This window comes from Pan paniscus, chromosome 15, assembly GCF_029289425.2.
Source record: "Pan paniscus chromosome 15, NHGRI_mPanPan1-v2.0_pri, whole genome shotgun sequence".
In the NCBI taxonomy this organism is placed as follows: Eukaryota; Metazoa; Chordata; class Mammalia; order Primates; family Hominidae; genus Pan; species Pan paniscus.
The window spans coordinates 101993630-102012834 of NC_073264.2; the positions used below are offsets into that span (position 1 = coordinate 101993630).

General features: G+C 50.2%; 1 protein-coding gene across 14 annotated transcripts in view; it reads left to right on the plus strand.

Annotated features, from left to right (window-relative positions):
• LOC100983412 (uncharacterized) overlaps window positions 1–19205 on the plus strand; it is a 34904-nt gene that overhangs the window by 15063 nt on the left and 636 nt on the right. For 13 of the 14 annotated variants that reach the window (XM_063596134.1, XM_063596137.1, XM_063596130.1 and 10 more), the window contains one exon: window positions 4314–4389. In XM_063596134.1, the coding sequence (XP_063452204.1) occupies window positions 4314–4389 (76 nt within the window). Of the gene's footprint in view, window positions 1–4313; window positions 4390–4731; window positions 17754–19205 lie in introns of those variants that run through there. The other variant, XM_063596128.1, reaches the window with a different exon arrangement.

The following is a 19205-nucleotide window of genomic DNA, read 5'->3' on the forward strand; positions in this document are numbered from 1 at the left end:
AGACTGCCGTAAGGGTAGGGCCACTCCAGAGGCACCAGGGACAAAGTCCCTGCCATGACAGGAGGGGGGCCCAGGTCTCAGTCTTGGCTGGTCACTGACTTTGCTGCTGCTGGCTTCCGAGCCTCAGAGAGGTCAGCAGTCTTCCAGAGACCTGGTTACAGCCTGTGCTCAGCCCTGACTATGGGTGTGACCTTGGCCCCTGTCTCCAGCCCCTTAGGCCTCAGTTTTCCCATCTACGAAATGGGCGAGTGCAGGCCCATGGTCGTCCGAGTGGCTCGGGGTTTCTTCAGGCCTCCCTGGAGGTCATCTGTCGTTTGTTTGCTGGGTCTTTGGAGTTGTTGGGACTTTGGGGGTCACTGGTCCACTGCCCCCTCTGCTTTAGAGGTGGGGAAACCAGCGATCCCAGAGGCCCGGAGCCTTGCCCGAGGTTGCACGGTGAGCTGGCAGCAGGCCCTGGAGGTGAGGCCCCTGCCAGTTGCCAGCTCCTGTGTGACCTGTGTGGTCAGGGGGTCACAGTCACCGGTCATTAGTGTGGGTCAGAGCTCTTGCCCGAAGAAAGTTCCAAGGGGCTGCCCCATGAGCTGGGATGCAGGGATCGTGTTTTATGGGGCATTATTCCAAACAGGCAGGCTGCTGGGCTGGTCTGGAACACCTTTTTGGTCTGTAGAGTGACTCTTGTTTAATGAGACTGGACTTGTGGCTTCAGAACCAGGAGATGTTCGTTCCCCCCACCCCCGTGGCTCACCTTGTGCCTTTTGGGTGTGAGACCCTCGCCAGCGCCTCTGTTGGCACGGTGGCCCAGTCAGCTGAGAACTTCCTGAAAAAGCCAACAGGATGACAACTTCTGGAAAAGTGATCATCACCCGCCTGCACTGGCTGCCCATCTTAGACTCAGCTTTGCAAACATTTCCAGCTATCTCTTTGTGCTGCAGTGTGTAGTAATGAACAGCTCACAAAACCTCCGGTTGGGCCTGCACCTGGTTATTACCATGGTGGGCTGCAGCTTTTGTTTTGTGACCTTGGTTGCTACAATACCTGCGAGCTGAAATGAGGAATCGAAAAATTGCCTGCTTCAATTAGACGGGCAGACTGCTTTCCCAAGGCTGCCTCCGCCACTCCATCCATTAACGGTAAACAGGCACCAAATAGGCCCTAATTCTCTCTAATTGCCCACTCCTGAAGCAAAGAGGTGAAATTCCAGGAAGAGGCGTATGTAAACATCCTCTGTAACCTGACCAAGTAAAATTAGAGGGCTGATGGGGGCCTGCGAGAGAGAGGGGACATGATTTCAAAAGATGTCCCAATTACCTCTCCTATTTTCATAAATGGGTCTGTAATGTCCAGGGCCCCGGCCTCACAAAGGTACAGGAAATTAGCTCTGCAAAGAGCTTGCATTTGTCAGGGGAAGTTGTAAGGGGGTGGTATTTACTCAACAGGTAGGAAGTACGAGATCTGAGGCAAGACTGATTATTTGTGTAACGACAGGCTCTATTTCTTGAGATCAACATTTTAATAAAAATCATCCTTTTAGGTCCTTTTGTGTTTGAAACAGCCATAAGTTGTTTATACCAAAGACATGCCAGATCAATTAGGTGCTGTTTGCCTCCAGAAAAGAGTAACTTTTAAAATCCTAAGATGCAGAGCTAGAGTTTTCTAATCCCATTAAGCTGTGGAAGATGTTTTTGGAGTGTTCACCAATGCTTTCTGCGTGGGTCATGAGCTCACTGCACGCACTTATGAGGTCTTCCATCAAATGCTTGTGACAATTACTCCTCTGGACTCTATAAGGAGGCCTCGTGTTTTTCTTTGGTTCCAGACAGTGACTCATCTCTGCAGCTTTTCTGACATTTGTTAAGATTCTAGCCCAGCACTGCGTTATTAACACATCACAGCAAGCCCAGTGCTGGCACACGCAGCTTTTAAACCAAGGCATGAATTTGCTGGGGCTTCTCTGTAGCAGAGCAGCCTGGGGTCTGCACACAAGAGTTAATTAAGGACGGTCAGGGACTCTGAGGTTTCATGGGGTCCCTGGAGCAGAAGCAGGAAAAAACCCAGATGCTCCTTCCTGCTTCTGATTTCTCCGCTCCTATTAAAAACACAAAAAAGAACAAAACAAAAACAGCCAAACAAAGCACCCGCCTCTGATTCCTGCGGGAAATGGCAGTGCCTTTGGTCGCGCTGTGTGTTCTTGGCCTGAGTCTCGTTGCCACCTTAGGACGTGGCGATGGTGAGAGGCCACCCCAGCCACGCACAGTCTCGGAGGGAGGGTGGGAAACGGTCTCGAGTGGTGGTCAGTAGATAATGGGTGGTCTGGCAGCCTTTAGGTAACCGAAGTCGGCCCCTCAGTCACCCATGCACTGATCATTGCTTCACTAACACTTATTTTAAGACTTGTTGTTTCTTGGTTATCAAATTAACCAGTTATGGCAGAACAGGGTTTATGAAGGGCAAGGCCAGGGAAGGAGATTTTAGGAAGATTTGGAGGCAAGAAGTGTCCCCAGTGCCCTGGCCGGGTCTTGGACATCCTGGCTGGAGACATGACTAGGAATAGAGAGGCAGAGGCAGCAGGGGTGGCCCAGATGGCAGGGGTGGGTTGGAGAGATCCCTGAGAGGCCTGAGGACAGGCAGTCTTGGGAGTCCCTGAAGACCTGCAGTGGGGCAGGCAGCTGGAGTCAGGTGTCTCCCGGGACCTGGTTTTTTTTTTTTTTTTTTTTTTTGAGACAGAGTCTTGTTCTGTTGTCCAGGCTGGAGGGTAGTGGCGCAATCTTGGCTCACTGTAATCTCTGCCTCCCATGTTCAAGCGATTCTCCTGTCTCAGCCTCCCGAGTAGCTGAGACCATAGGCACATACCACCACGCCGAGCTAGTTTTTAGTAGAGACGGGGTTTCATCATGTTGGTCAGACTGGTCTTGAACTCCTGACCTCAGGCAATCCACCTGCCTCAGCCTCCCAAAGCGCTGGGATGACAGGCATGAGCCACCCCCCTGGGGCTGGGACCTGTGGTCTGTGGCTTCTGCCTGCCCTGGTGCCCCCACATCTCTCTCATGGCCTTTCTGTTTCCTGGGTGGCTTTGTGGGGGTGTCCCATGGTCTCCCCCTGGCTTCCTGTCTCCACCTGTGCCTAATCCAGGAAACGGACCCTAGAGATGGTGTTTTCAAACAGACCTTGGCCCTGTCCTCCTGGCCCAGCCCCTGGCTGCCCTATCACCTAGCTTGCTGCGTTGGTGGGACCTCAGCTGTCACAGGCTACCTTTCTATGACGCCTCCTCACCTTAAGTAGACTCTGAACAGATTTTAAAAGCCATTCATTCAACACATTTTTTAAATGAATAAACTGTTTTTTTCTGTGTAGTTTTCAGTTTACAGAAACATTGGTGGGAAAGTACAGAGAATTCCCAGACCCTGTCCCCACCATCTCCCCTGTCATTCACACGTTGCCTCCGTGTGGTGTGGTCTGTTTGTTCCGATCGATGGAACGACTCTGATACATGATTAACTAAAGGCCTTGGTTCACATCATTAGGGCTCACTCTTTGTGGCGCACATCCTGTGGGTCTTGACAAATGTGTCATGATACGTGTCTGACATTGCTGAAGTCACCTTGTCTTAAAGCTTAACATTTTGGGAGTATTCTGAACTATGTTTGGCCCAGCCTGCTGCCCGATTAAAAAAGAAAAAACAAAACAAAACAAAAAAACAAGTTAAAATGTAAGGCAGATCTTGACACTGAAGACTCGATGTGCCTGGCCATGGTGCTTCCCGGGGCCTACTGCACTGTGAACAAAATTGCCACAGTGGAGTTGTCTGTCCAGGCACACAACGTGTGTGCCATGGTTTTGGGAAACGCTGCCCATTAATAGCCCTGCAGCCCTCTGTGGGCTGCCCTCCCGGCCACACCCCGCTTCCCTGGTCTCCTCCAGGGCCAGCCGTCCTGCTCGCCGACCTGGGCACCTTGCTTCTGCCAGAGCACAGGTTCATGCCCTGTCTTCGGGGCCTGGGCCACCCCCGTTTCTCATCTATGCAGGGTCCTAAGCCTTTGGGTCCCACAGAGCACGACTTCGCTCCGTGAACAGCACCAACCCAAGTCTGTTCCATGTCTCCACACCTGCCCCTTCCGCTCCATAGGCAGCCGGTGGGTGAGTGGAGTCAGGAGAGAAATGCGTGGCTTCTCCAATTCCACACTTGCTGGAGGTTGGGGAGTCTCTGCTCCAGGCCACCCCTGCCGCCCCCCAGAGCTGTTGTCCTCATCCGCCCTCCTCCTCCTCGCCGGCCTGAGTGAGGTTCTACTCTGTGACCTAGTGCCTTCTTCTTACAGCGGAAGCCATCACCTGGATGCCTACGTGGGAAGGGACCTTGAATGTGGGACCCCAGCCCCTCTCCAGCTCGAAATCGTAAGTGGCTGGAGTGTAAAGAACACACACGTGGCCTTGCTGCTGAGGGTGGGGCCAGCTGCGCGGAGCACACCGCCAGGCGGACCTCGTGGAGGGGCTGGCGGGCACTGGCTGGGGGTCTGTGCACCGGGAGGTGGGTGCCCATCGAGTCAAGCCAAGTGCAGACCTGGGGGCTCCTGTTTTCTAAGACAGGAGCCCCCTGCCTCCTTGTGTTGTCTCTGTGGCAAAAGAATTCTATAGGCGGGCTTCAAATGTCGGACCCCAAAAGAATTTCTTCTTTTTCACTCTTCTAAATGAATGGCTCTTTCATTATTGAGTCTCCCTTTGGCTCTTGTGCCGCAGGGCAGACTAGGATGGAAGTGCCCTGCGAGCTGGGGGGCCCTTCAAAGGGCCAAGGAGAAAACGCAGGCCGAGGGACCAGCCTTCCGAATGGGCTTCAAGCTCCAGTGACCTCCGCTCGCCCCCTCGAAATGTCTGGAAAACATAATGGGCAGATTTTCTGTCTTCAAAGTTTCCGGCTAAACCTCTTCAAGTTCTTTATTGTTTGGGACTGAGACACTCAGCCATGGTAATGGGTAGTTTCTTTTGTATTTGCCTTGAAAGGCCAAAATATTTTTATATTGCCACAGACAAAGCCACCTATTTAAAAATGAACTCCATGTCCGTCGTTTCCCACCAGGAGACTATGTACCATGTGTGTGTCTCTATGTATTCTGGGGTCTTGAAACAGGTTTCTCATGGGGATGGTCATTCACCACGGTCCAGAGGGGCAGAACAGGCGGCGCTTGCCTTGCCCAGGGGGCCTGGGGAACGTGGGCCCTCATCTCAGATCTGTCCCCAGTATGTCTAGGACGCGAGCCCCAGAAGGATCTGGGAGTAAACTTAACATTCACTGTGTCTCTGCTCTGCATCCGCCATTTGTGTGTGTTTCTGGACTGTGGGCTGTGTGTACCTTGGTTGGTGACTCAGTGAGAAGAAGCAGGAATGCCAAAGATACTGTGAATGTTCTGAGTTTTGTTGCTGTTGTTGTTGAGAGGTTGTTTGACTGGTATCTATTGCATTATATAATAAATGACCAGATGAATGAATGAGTGAAGCAAGAGAGAATGAATAAACAAGTAAATAGGTAAAGAAGTAAGCAAGCCAGGATGAGAGTGTGTGTACACAAGACCATGGTTCATCCGCTTTGATGCCTAGGCAATCAATATATAAATAGAAAAAACCCAGTGAATCACTAAGTAATAGGGCAACACACAAAGTGATATCAGGTGATTATGGACTAAGGGGTATGTGTAATTCAAATATATGCCTCTGACATTTGACAATGAAAAACAACCTAAATGAAAGAAAGAATGGATATATGAGTAGTGAAGTGCAGAATGAGACATAGATTTTGAGGCCCGTCAAAATGAAAAGATGCAAGTTAGGGAACAAGTGATCAAAAGGGAGAAGGGAAAGGTATTTTTAAAAAACCAAAACAACAAAGAAAGGTTAAAAAAAAACAGACTAGAGGATGAGTAATGAGTAACTCTGTAAGGAGGACCATGTCAGGCTATTGTAAGCTAAGCATTAGGACTGATACAAATAATATATGCTCCTGGCATAGAAAAATAAACCACAGAGAACGAGTTCAAAGAATAGCAAAGAAAGAAAGAGGACCCAGTGGGCGAAAGATGAGAGTGTACTTTTACCAAAAGTTATCTAAGCCTGAGCACTTGAAGTCTGCACATAAATAAATAAATGACAAAAGAAAGGAAAAAAGGCCTAAAAGTCTACATTGCGTGTGTGGATGGATGAATGAGCAGTGGGAGTGCAGCGCCAGGTGACAAGATGTTGTGAGGGGTTTTGAGTCATCCAGTCCTGGGCACTGAGGTCTGTTAGATGAAAGGATATGAGAAAGGTAATATTGGTAAATAAAGAAATAGGAAAAAATGTAACAAATGTTAAGTACAGAAATACATTAATGGGTGGTAAATAAAGATGTAAAAGAAGGCAATGCGATCGATGGTGGCAAAAGATCATCACAGATTAAGGGCTATGGCTGGTCCACTTCTAGAAAACCACAGGCTGTCCATTAAATAATGAACATCTAAGTGAACAAGTCAGTGAGTATCTAAATAGACAAGGATGAGGTGAATGAGAAGACGTGGCCCCATGGGTCCTCCTGATGAGGGTGTTGGGGTCTCCCCTGGGCACCCCAGCTGCATGAAAATGAAGCACAGGAGGTATGGAAAGCTATGACAGAAGAGAGAAAGGAACGGTAAAGAGAAATAACAACCAAATGGATAAATGGGTAGATCCACGAGAAGAGTTAGGCTAGGACTTGTCATAAGGGCACCTGACGCCACTAATAGAGGAATAAATGCCTAATAAAAAGAGAGCAAGCAGGAAGGAAGGATGCTATGAATGCAGGAAGGAAGTAATGAGTGAGACGTGGAACCACACGGCCAAGGATGGGCGTTTGCGGGTGGCTTTTTGATGCGTACAGCCAAGCCACTCCATGGCAATGAGCTCCGAAGACAAAGTGCAAGAGGGAACGAGTGAGAGAGTGAGAGAGAGAGAAACAATAAAAAATGGGAAGAAATGTAAAAAGGAAGAAAGGAAGAGAGGTAATATATTAAGGAATAAATACATGCATGCAGATTTAAGACAGACCATGCTAGAACAGGAATGAAAGGCTGTGTGAACCAAGCAGACCGCTTAATTGGCACCAGTGCTGCTGGTTATGGTCAATCACCTACTCAACTAAGGAATGGCTCAAAGCATACACATGGGAGGGAGGAGTGGGGCCACAGAGAGAGGGCCCATTAGTTGCAGATTACGATGTATCCAGTTAGGTGCACCTGCCTTCGAGAAGTGTAAAAATAAGTATTTACATAGAAAGAAAGACTGAATGGATGCACGGTGAATGCATGAATGATTGAACGACAGCAAAGATTTGCATTGACCGATGAGGAGGGCATTGTAGAGAGGGATGAGGGTCATTGATCCTGGGTGCAGATCTCCAAAAGAATGACAGAAAGAAAGAGGGAGTGGTGGAAAGAAACAATAGGATGGGAAAAAATGAAAATAGGAAAAAAGGAAGTGAGATAATAAATAATTAGATCAAATAAGTTGATGAAAGGGGACTGGTTTAGCACAAGCCATCCACATTAATTCAAATCTGTGGCTCTGAAGTTTGTTTCTTAAATGACCACAAGTGTAAGACTGAATGAAAGAATAAATGCATGCATTCCATAGGATGCAAGAAAAGGAGTGAGGAATGGGAAAATTGGAAGAACGAGAGAGGGAGAGATGGAAGAAAAGAAAGGAAAAGTGAAGTAGGCATATGAAAGAAAAGGCACTTCTTGGACAAGCACTGAAATATAATGAGACAGTTTTATCCATTAAATATAATAAACAGTAAACGTTGAGGTTCATCAATAAAAGCACAGATACCTGAATAGAGGAGTGACTGGCTGAACGAATGAGAATGGATGATTTTCACTATCCTGTGCACTCAAGGCCCAAAAGAGAAAGCAAGAGAGGAGAGAATATGGAAACGTATGACAGGATGTATATAAGCAATACAAACATATTGAATGAATAAATAAAGACATAAATATGTGGGAGAGTGGACCACGCAAGGACAAAAAGAGGAGAGAAGGCAGCAAGAATTATGACTAATTCAAAACTGGGTTCCTGAGATAGTTAAATAAATCCTGCACCAAATCCTCAGGGGGAGGAATTAACGAACAAAAGACAGCCCCACACGGACCAGTGTGCAGAAGGCTCCGGGAACCGCAGATTATGGTTAATCCAATTCTGTGCACCTGAGGTCCATAAATAAAAGAATAAGTATTGAAATGAAAGAATGACAGAAAGAATGAATGGACACATGAACGACTGAATTAGAAATGGAAATGCCTGGCACAGCCAGGAAGGAGCTGCCCATGGGATTGTCATTCATCTCACTCTGGGCACCTGAGGTCCATAAGCGTGAAAAGAGGCAGGAAGAGAAGTGTCAGGGAGTCAAAGATAGAGCTAAGGAAAGGCAAAAATGAAACTAAATGAAAGCGAAAGGGAAAATAAAGAAAAACCAATAAAAAAGAGCACGAATACGTGGGTGTATCTGTAAGAGTAGGATCTGTTAGGATTAGTCATAAGACTGTCAGTAATCCTGAAGATGGATGAGATAATCCAGGCCCAGGTTCCCAGGGGGAGGGAAAATGGAGAAAATATAAAAAGAAGTGAAAAAGGAAAAAGGAAAGGTAATAAACAAACAACCAAAGTGATAAATGGATAGTTAAGGGAGGTTGTCTGAACAGGGATTATAATTAGTTTACATACGTACTCCTTAAATAGATAAATACATTACACCTTTCAAAGAATAAATGAAAAATAGAGAGACATACCTGGCTCCAAAACAAGGCTGTATCTTCTGCCACTGTAATAAAATAGATGCAATTGAGGTTCATAAATAAAAGAATAAATACTTAAACGTGAAAGGTGACTAAATGCGGGGAAGAAAGACTGCAAATAAATACATGGGCCAAAGATGTTTGGTTTGCCCATGGAGTTTTAATTAAAACAATTAATAAGGAAAACAAATACCCAAAATAAGGAAGACTGACAAATGAGTGAGTGGATGAGAGAGTGAATGGTGCTTGACGTAGGAGCGGTAGTGCTTTAGGGACCAGCATGAAGGTGGTGACCGGGAGCCCTGATTCATGGGATTCTGTCCACCTGACTTTATAAGAACCAAGAATGGCTGGGAATGGTGGCTCACGCCTGTAATCCCAGCACTTTGGGAGGCCGAGGTGGGCGGATCATGAGGTCAGGAGTTTGAGACCAGCCAGTTTGAGATCAGCCTGGCCAACATGGTGAGATTCCATCTCTACTAAAAAAATACAAAAATTATGGGCGTGGTGGCACCTGTCTGTAATCCCAGCTACTCGGGAGGCTGAGGGAGGAGAATTGCTTGAACCCAGGAGGTGGAGGTTGTAGTGAGCCAAGATTGTACCACCGCACTCCAGCCTGGGCTACAGAGCAAGACACTATCTTAGATTAAAAAAAAAAAAAAGAAGGAGAAAGAACCAGAGAAACATAAGGAAGAGTGAGAGAAAGAAAGAAAGAAAGATGCAATTTGGGAAGAAATGAAAAAGAAATGAATAAAGAATAAAATAATGTAACGGTCAATAAATAGGACTTGTGAGTGGAGGCCTTTAGGCCAAAGGCTATGATTAATTTCAAGCTATGTTACTGAAGTCCATAAACAAAGGACTCAGATCTAAATGGATGAACGAATGACTGGAAGAAAGGGTGGTAGGAAGGTAGGAAGAAAGGAAGGAGGGAAAAAGGGAAGAGAGGAAGGAACCTTCTTTCCAGTCCTGTGTTCTAGACAGTGGAATGAAGTGGTCCCCAGGGAGGGTGGCTGTTGGCATGTCATGTGCTTGTCACATGCACTTGCCCTGGCAGGGAGGAGCTGGCTCAGGAAGACCCTGGTCTTGGGGTGCTGTTGCCCTATCTTGGCTGTGTGGGCCATTTCACTGCATCTGTCTCTTCCTCAGTTTCCCCATCTGTAAACCTGGAGTGGCACCAGCTGCCTACTAGGGTTGATCTTATGTGTCTCTGTTGATGGTATCCCATCTATGGCCTGGATAGGCAGGAAGGGCTTGGACCCTGGGCCCCGCAGAAGGTTGCATGAACAAGTGGTGTGAAGCCTGTTGGGTAGCTTGGCCACTCCCGCGGCATGGGTCACCTGCACAGGAGGTTTTGCCCACCAGGGGGCAGCAGAGGGTCAGGGAGCAATAGGCCCTGGGTGGAGCATGGGCCCCGCCTGCTGTGTGCCACCCTGGGTGTGGCACCTACTCACATCCAGGGGTTGGTGCAGGGAAAGGCCAGAAGGTGGCCAGGCGCACCTGAGAAGGGGGACCCAGAAGCCCCGGGACCCAGGAGCCCTGGGCAAGCCACCAGAAACCTTGTTCTTGCAACTCTCTGCAGTGTGCCCAGGCCACCCTCTGGCCTGGTCTTCCATGGGGCAGGGCGCCCACCCTTCTCAACTCAGGTTTCCCTGGGCAGCAGGTGCACCTCAGCACCCCTGGGGTTGCAGAAGTGGTCCGGGGACCCTGGCTTCCTTGACATGCCATCCCCAGAGCCTGGTTCAAGGCCTCTCTGTCTTCTCGGCTGTTTCACGACGTGTTTTGTAACTTGGCGGGATTGCGTTTCGCTGTGTCGAGGTTGTCTCTTCTCTGACTTGCCCTCTGGGGGACTGCCGGGGTAAATCTGGAGAGTTGATCGTGCTGACAGTCCTCCCCCAGGGCCTCCCCGGTTCTGTTGAGTCTCCTTTCTCTGTAGTGGAGGAAATGTGTGTAGTTTTGTGTTGTGTGCCTGTGTTTGTCTGTAAAAGCAAGGACCAAAGTCTCCCTTGTTGACCTCTCAATTCCTATTTGGGACATATAAAAACACTGGATTCTTAACAAGTGCCCAGAGCAGTAGGAGCACAGCTTGGATGGACTCAGGACTCGTGGCAGGGAGCACGTGGGAGGCAGGGGAGTGGGGTGGGGCCAGGCCATCTGGAGTGGGAGGCGTCATGCTCAGAGTGACTCTGTAGACACTGGGTGGGATGGGGAGTGCGGGCGCAGGCATGGATGGGGCTGTTAGCTAGTGTGATGCTTGAGGTCTGAGCTGATGGCAGCAAAGTGGGGTGCTCAGGAATCAAAGCTATGGGGTTATAGACAGGATATGAAGGAGGGAGGGAGGCAAGAAGAAGGGGGTGGTTCCCACGCTTCTAGCTCCGGCCGAGTGGATGGCAACAGCATTTGGAAGGCGGAGGACATGGAATTCATGTGTCAGGAGCCACCTTCCGAGCCTCCAGTACCACGTGTCAGGGCCACATGAGCTGGGCCTCGTGGGCCTGATGTGGTGCTGGGGCCTCAGGGGTCTGCTCTTCTTCTCTTTCAGAATCTGGGGCTCCAGGCTATGCCTTGGCTGGACTGAGGTCTGGGGGTGCACTTAGTATCCCTGGGGACACCTGCTGAAGCTTCTCCCTGACAAGCCGTGTCACTGTTGGATGAGGATGGGGCGGGAGGGGTTCAGGGCAGAAGAAGACCGGGAGGGTCTTTCAAAAGAACTCATGTACGGCTGTTAAAAAAAGTCAGCAGAGGCTCAGGAAGACTTAAAGTGTGCAGAAGGCGGGGAAGGGAGGGCCCATTGCATGCACCAAGAGGAAATTGGAAGGAACAAGCGACGGTGGCTGCTAGGAGAGCCTGCTCCCAACATCTAGGGGCTGTCCTGACGGGTCACAGTGGGTCGAACTGAGCCAATGAGAGCAGCTCTGGGGAGACCCACTGGTGCCCTGGAGGCTGGGTGGGTTTGGGTTGGATGAATTCTGTGTGTCCTTTTGGAAATGTGGAGGCCATGAGCGGGGATCAGGGCTCTTAGGGTTTTGACCCTTAAGAGTTTTGTATCTGGGATTCAAAGGGTCTTTAGTTCCGGGATGCTGAGATTCGGGATAGGGTTCCTAACGGCACAAAAGCCAGAGATAAAACGTCCTTCACGTGCTCCCTACCCGGTTCTTTCTGTACCAGACCCACAAGGTCCGAGTTGGGATCCTAGTGCTCCTGTCTGGTCAGGGCCTATCTTTATGTGTTCGTTAAACTTTTAACAATGAGAATAAATTCTGTCTCTTGACATTGTCATTTGCATGCTCCCCACACACAAATCCGTTCCTGGTGACACCAGGAGCTACAACTCTCCTTGGTCTCTTGTGACTCCCAACTCCCTCCTTGGGAAGCTTGGCCTCAGGACCTCTGGGATAGACAGGCCACGAATCCTGCTGTGTCCCGTTGTGTTCCTAATATAAATGGTGTGGATGGCACTTGACCTAGAGCAGTGGGAAATGCATCCACCCCTCAACATTCTGACATGTCACCCATTTTACATTCTTACAGGCATACTTTTTTTAAAAAAAGAGTGTCTATTCTTTAATGAGCATCCCTTCTTTAAAAAAACCTAATTGCCATTATTCACCACATACACTTTTTTTTGTATCCTGTCTCTTCTTTTTAATTTTCTGTCATCAACATTTTCCCTTGTTCCATGCATCTTCATAACCTCACTGGCTGCGTTGTGCCTTGTTGAGTGGCTATGGCGTCATTCACAGAACCATTCTGTTATTCTTATGTATAACCACCTTTTAAAAATATTATGAATAATGCCACAACTAACTGCTTAAAACACCCTTTTTTTCATTCTTAAGAATTATGTTCTTCCACCCAGAAATTATCATTGCTTCATTACAGATCAGTTTCCCCTGCTAGACTGTGAGCCCCATAAGGGCAAGGAGCTTATTGAATTGGCCTTTGTATCTCTGATGCCCAACATGTTGTAGACTATAAATAAATGATGAATGAGTGGATGGAAGAATGGAGGAAGGAGCGAGTGAATGAGTGTTTGGCTGATGGATAAGTGGGCGGAAGGATGGATTGGTGAATGAATGAATGAATTTCCTTTGGTTAAGTCTCTTGAAAGAAAGGCTATGGATCTTTGTATGGATGTTGAATAATTTCAGTAAGCTTACAGCATTTTACAATGTTCAGCAATGTATGACCACTTAATTAAGATATGGCTAGTTTGTCTCTGTTATAAAGTACTTTTGCATTACTTTAACTTGCATTGCTTTAATTACTAATGATGGGTGAACACTTTGACCTATGTTTGTTAACAAATTGTATTTTATCTTCTGTGAACTGTTTGTCCAAGTCCTTTGGGTCATGGCTTTCTGAAGAGACTGGTCCCAGGTGTCCTTGGGATGTAGGGAGCCCATAGCTCACTGGAGGCATTCAAGGAACCAGCCAGGCAGCCCTCGGAGAAAGTAGTGTTTAGGAGATTCTCATGGTGTGGGGTTGGCCTAGGTGGCCTTTCAGGTCTGTTTGATGTTAGGATTTGCTTCTCCCTGGGAAGTGGGTGATGGGGAAAAAGACACCTTCCATTGGCAGGTGTAGACACTGCAGGCTGGACCTCCTGGGTGTGCTCGTGGACTCCGATCTTGCCCTCGATAAAACCCCTGTGGGACAGGAATAGCTCTTTGAACCTCCAAGGTCCAGACAGCCACGTCCTAGCACCCTGTACAATCAGTTAGTGGCCTTCCCACCAGCGCAGTCACTCATTCCTATTAGATCCCGTTGAAGCCAGGCCCTGGGGTTTCCATTTTCCCACCTCTTAGGGAAATTGGGTTCCCCGCGTCCTGTGATATGTCAGCAAATGTCCTCAGCCCTGGCCTGCACATGTGGCCTCAGTGGTGGTCTTTGGGGTTTAACTGACGAATGGAACATTTTGGATCAGGACTGATGGGAGAATCTCCTTTCATTTTTCTTCACCTGGGGCAATTACATTCTAAGGAGCGGAATAAAGGGCATGTTCTGCCCAAAGCCTCAGGGCTCACAGGTCAGTCACAGCCATTTAGGGAGGGCATGTCACCCAAGGAGGGCTCGCCCTTCTTTCCAGAGCATCCTCCGCTCTCAGCAGAGCTGCTTCTGCCCACCCATCCCTCTACTATAGCACTGAGCACTGTTTGCCCGTGTCAGAATCCCTCACCCACATGTTTAGCTTGGTATCCAAGCTTGGGAGGCCGGCAATGACTTTCAACATGAATTGCTCCATCTACCCATCCATGCATTTGGCCTACTTATCTTGACCCCGTGCTTTTGGCCTTTTCTTCTCCTGAAAGCAAACCCTTTCATTTTGGGTGGGCTGTGTAGCGCCATGGGCTGTGGTTATGAAGCAAACACCCTTTCTTGTAGCTGCCTCCTCCGGGGTTACTGCCCTGAGCACGTCCCAGCTGGATCTCCTCTGCCACTGTCACCCATAGCTTCTTCCCCATGGTGCTTTCCACGTGTCACACACCACGACTGTGACCCAGGGTCGGGGTCAAGAGTAGCCTGGGGCCAAGCCCTCCCACCCATGAGCGGAGAAGTCCTCCCCAGGCCTCCCCTTGCCTGGCGCATGGTCCCTGCCATGAGCTTTGCTTTCAGCCTTTCAGCTTCCTCCACCGGGTGGCAGTGGTTGTAACTCATCCATTCATCCCTTCATTCCTTCATTCATTCACTCACAGCCAACAGACGTTTTTAAAAAATTAGCCAGTGCTATACTAGAGCTGGCTCCCAAGGACCCGCTGCCGCACTGCCTTTTGAAACAAAACAATGAACACGTTGGTAAAGGGGCCGTGCTTGTGTGTCGGTGACAAGGCGAGATCCCTGAGTCAGGTCAGGCTTGTAGATTCGAGTTCTGTTGCGAGTTTGATTGCCCCTCTGACTTTGTCCCCTGTACAACTAGGTTGATTAGGAATCAGCCGACTGTGTTCCCTGGGTGCTCAGAAATCACAGCCCATATCCTCGAGAGGCCAAAATGAGAGCCAGGGGGTTCCAAGACGAGTGGCTGCTTCTGGCCGGGAGCAGGTTTTCAAGTCATTAGAACACTCTGGCCTTTCCTGGAGGTGATCTTGGAGCCATTCCTGCCCCTTTCAAGAGGAGTTAATGCCCAGCTCTGTTTAGAGAAAATTGGGGGAGACGATTACTCATGTGGGTGATAAGAATCACCTCCTGTGCGGGGGTCTGCATAGAACACTCCATAGGCAAACCTGGGTGTCCAAGGCACGTGGCATTTTGCAAACTCTGGGTGCAGCTCCGAGCTGTCCTGCAGGTCCCAGACCAGGTGAGAACTCCCTGAGTTCCTGCTGCCTGGGTCGGGGGTGAGGCATAGGTCTTGGGGGTTCAACCTGGAATTCTGAATGTTATTCATTGCATTGGAGAGGAAGGAGAGTAGGCAAAGCCAAGACCCTGGAACTGGACAAACTCGTGTGGTTTAAAGTCACTGTGAGAGCTGGAGTTGAGTCTGCCTACGGGGGAGGACTGCGGCACCTACCTCGCAGGGCTGTTGTGAGGAGCAATGTAACCGTGATTTTGAACTGTGATTCTGGAAGGGCGGTGTGCGTGTCCCCGGGGGTGTGCCAGGGGAGTGAGGATCAAAGGCCAGGGAGACAGCCTCACTCAGGCAGCTGAGTGGGAGAGCATTTATCTCTAAACCTGGAGGGGTATATGGTGGGACAGGAGGAATTTGGGCAGGAACTTTCATGCTAGGGGTTTGGGGGACTCTCTGGACAATGCCCCTGGACCCCCCGGGGGTACACGTTCACGCTCACCTCTGAGAGGCTGGAAACACCTGGCTGTGCTTTCTGAATGCTGTGTGCTTCCTGCCTCTGTGCCTGGCCTGTGTGCAGCACCTACTTGTGTCCGCCTTCAAAAGGCCCTTCTGGGTGGTGTCCTTTTCCCCAAAATATTAGGCACCAGCCATCAAAGATACTGCATTGTTCCCTCCCCCACCCCTCCCCCAACTGACAACATTTGGGCTCAAATGCAGCAGGCTGGGTGCCCAACACAGTGCCTGGCGAGTGGTAGCGCTTACGTTTCTTTTCTGTTGAATGGATGGATAGCTAATGAAATTGTAACCAATGATAAGCCTTGATGTTTATAACCTTTACTAAGAGATTATTATTTTGCTCTTCATGGACCTGTTAACAACCGCCATATTGTATCTTACGGACGTTTGTATGCCACGTTTGAAGAGCAGGAGCCTTGTTTCGGCATCACGTTGATGGAACTTGAGCTGTCTGATGCGAATCTGTGTTTTATGTTAGAAAGAGCGTAGCCTTAGGATCTGGCAGACCCAGGGGCCACTTAATTAACCCTTTGCCTCTTTGACCCTCAATCTCCTTTTCTCTAAGCCATAGGTCACCAGAAAGCCTACCTCACAGGGCTGTTGTGAGGGCCGAGGGTGGGGGCGCTGCAACAGTGCTGTGCAGATGCTGGCTTTCCCTGGGAATGGGCATATGTTGGGATTTGTCTTGAAAGCATGAGTGATGGCTTTACTAGTCCTAAGTGAATAAAAAGTCAGCCCTGACCTTACGTTGGGATTGCATTTCCCACAGTCAGTGGCATGTGCAGACCACTGGCGGAGCAGCCTGCAGGTGCTTAGCGATGTGGGCCCAGAGTAAATATTTGTTTGATTGATGAGTGATGGCTTTTTCCTTCCTCAGAGGTTGCCCTGCCCCCCATTCCAACGTGGGCTGCTGCTTCTCCCCAGCAGGTTGTAGCTGGCAGGGCCGTTGTGCTTTGGGGTTTGCTGTACCTGTTGCTGCCGTGAGGGGACGATCTGTCTGCCTGGAGGGGTTTCTGCAAACATTCATGTATGCCCCTGCTTTCGTTTGTTAGGGAGAAGGAGTGGGGTGACCTAGAGAGAGGATGAGGAAGGGGTTCTGGGTGGCATCCTTGGGGTACCAACCCTCCTTCCATCCTGCGCTCTGAATTTTCTCACAGCCCTTTTCTGTTCCTGGTAGAAGGTGCAGAAGGTAGGCTTTGCCACCTTCCCTGGGCCTGGCACCAAGCTCTGGGGTCTTGTACACACTTTCCCTTCTCTAACTGGGGTGTGGGCCCATTTCCTAGATGAGCTTGCTGAGAATCAGGACAGCTGGTATCAGAGCCAGGACTTCCCAGTCTTGCACAAATAACCTGTGCATTTTTGAGTCCACCAAATAAGGCCTCCTGCCTGGTCCGGCTCACCCCTGCCAGCCCCCAGCAAATGCAGCCTGGTGCGTCCCCACCCCTGCCAAGAGCCCGGGAGTGCTCTGGCAGAGAAGTGCAGGGATGAGGAAGGAGGCTGTGCCCTCCAGGGGACTCAGCTGCATTAGAGGAGTTGCTGCAGCACTGGCAGGGGTCTCCAGACATCCCATGCAGGGGTCCTTTCAGATCAGGCGTCTCTTCACCAGACCACCGTATTCCTTTTTCAGCCCTCGTCTCTTGCACGTGGGGGTGCAGTGTTTGGCTCTCACATCCCCACATTCCAGCTGGTGGGGGTTTGAGCTAGGTGTTCCTTCTGCTCCCCACTCCCCACTCACGGCCCCCACCCCGTGCAAGCCTCCCTTGCCCCCACTCTTTGTCTCCAGCTTTCACAGCCTTGGTGGGCAGGCTGCTGGGCCTGTTGCCACCCCCGCTCTCTTCCACCCGCCTCTTCTTTCTCAGCCTGAGCTTTACTGTGAGGTCTGGGCGCCACACCTTGGCCCCTGCCATGCCTGCCCCCGGAAGCACCCACGTGGGTCCCCTGATTCTCTCCTCCCCTGGGCTTTGCTAAGGAGCCCTTTCATTGTGGCCTTTGGTGTCTGCCTCATGCCCATCCCCTGTTCTTGAGAACTTGGAAGCAGAGGGGGCCCCTCCTATTGCTCCCAAGAGGCTCCACAGTAGGGAGCCCCTCCCAGGAGATTCTGAGTCTGTGTTTAGGTGTCGATTCCTGGGTGGGCCTTGGGGTCCCCTCAGGCCAGGCCTGTGTGTGACCTAAGGCTGGGGGGCTCTATCAGGCACCTAGTGTCCCTTGGAGGTGGGCGGGGCTGGGTCCTGGTCTCCTGAGGACGGGTGGGGAGACAGGCTCAGGGAGATTTCCATGAAGCTGCCCTTGAACCCCTCCTCTGAGGCCCGCACTGCCCTGGCCCTTTACACCCTGCCTCCTGCACTAGTAGGCGCATAATAGATGCTCGCCACCTGTGGAGGGCAGGGTTTAAATGGCTGGAAAGAGCTGAGTGGGCTGTTTGGCTAGCGTACGCGCATTTGTTTAAAAGGAAAGGGTGTGTTTCTTGGCAAAGACTCTTCGGAGGAAATGCTGAACTGGGGAAGGGTCTCTACCTGTTCTGGGGCCTCACTGCCCTTCCTGCCGGGGACAGGCAGTCACTGGTGGCTTTCCCCCCAGTGGAAACACAATATTTTGGAAATATTTATATCTAGGATAAAACTTCATCTGGACCAACATGTCTTTGTTGGTGTTGTGGCCCAGGTGATTTTGAGAATGTAGAATACATTTGGCAATTTCCAAACGGAGTGATGACCCGCTCCTCCGCTCCCCCTGCCCTCCCTGAGGCTGGAGGCTTCAGAAGCCCCTGCCTTGGGAGGAGGCTGTTCTACCTGAGAAGTCTTTGTCCCCACCGTTGGTGACAATCAGCATTGACCTGTGAGGCACCTGCCAGGTTTGGGACGCAGCTTTAGACATCCAGAAAACCGGGGGTGGAGGGGTGGGGTGGGGGCTTCAGACCCCAGAGCTTGATTCCTTTTAACTGTCTCATCCCCAAAGAATGGTACATGGGTACCAGGTAGGTTACTTGAATCACCCTGAGCCTCGATTTTCCCACCCGTTAGAAACGGGGTAATTCATGACAGTGTCCGCTTGGGAGACGGCTGTGACCCCTGAGAATTCTCGCTGCATGCCGTGGGCTGGCTCGTGAGACTCAAGGTCTGGGTTCGAGGCCCCCGCAACCCCTTCTGACTGTGTGGCCTGGGCGAGTTTGTTGTTTGTAACCTGGAAAGCGTCACACCTGCCTGGCACGGTTATTGTGGGCTTCAATGAGATTGTTTGTGTGAAATAAACGCTTTGTGACTGGCACACAGGCGCTCTCATCCCGGCTCTCCTGGTGGGCCCGGACCGCTGGGTGCTGGCTGCGGAGGCCCTGTGCTCCCTGGAACTGTCTGCGCTGGTCCCAGGGACTCTTGGGCAGAGTGGAGGGCAAGGGGGGAAGCACCAGCCTGCTCTGGGGAGACAGTGGCAGAGGGAAGGGTTTGTTTTTAAATACACTCAGCAGGTTCAGACAGGAGAGGATCAGAGGGGAAATGTTTAGAGCCCTCAGGAGGAGGAGGGGACCGAGTTTTAGGAAAAACATCAAAGCTGGATAGGTTGGGCAGAAGAGCTGGGGATAGCATTTAGAGAGGCTGAGAGTCCTGGGTTCTGGGTTATCGAGGTGA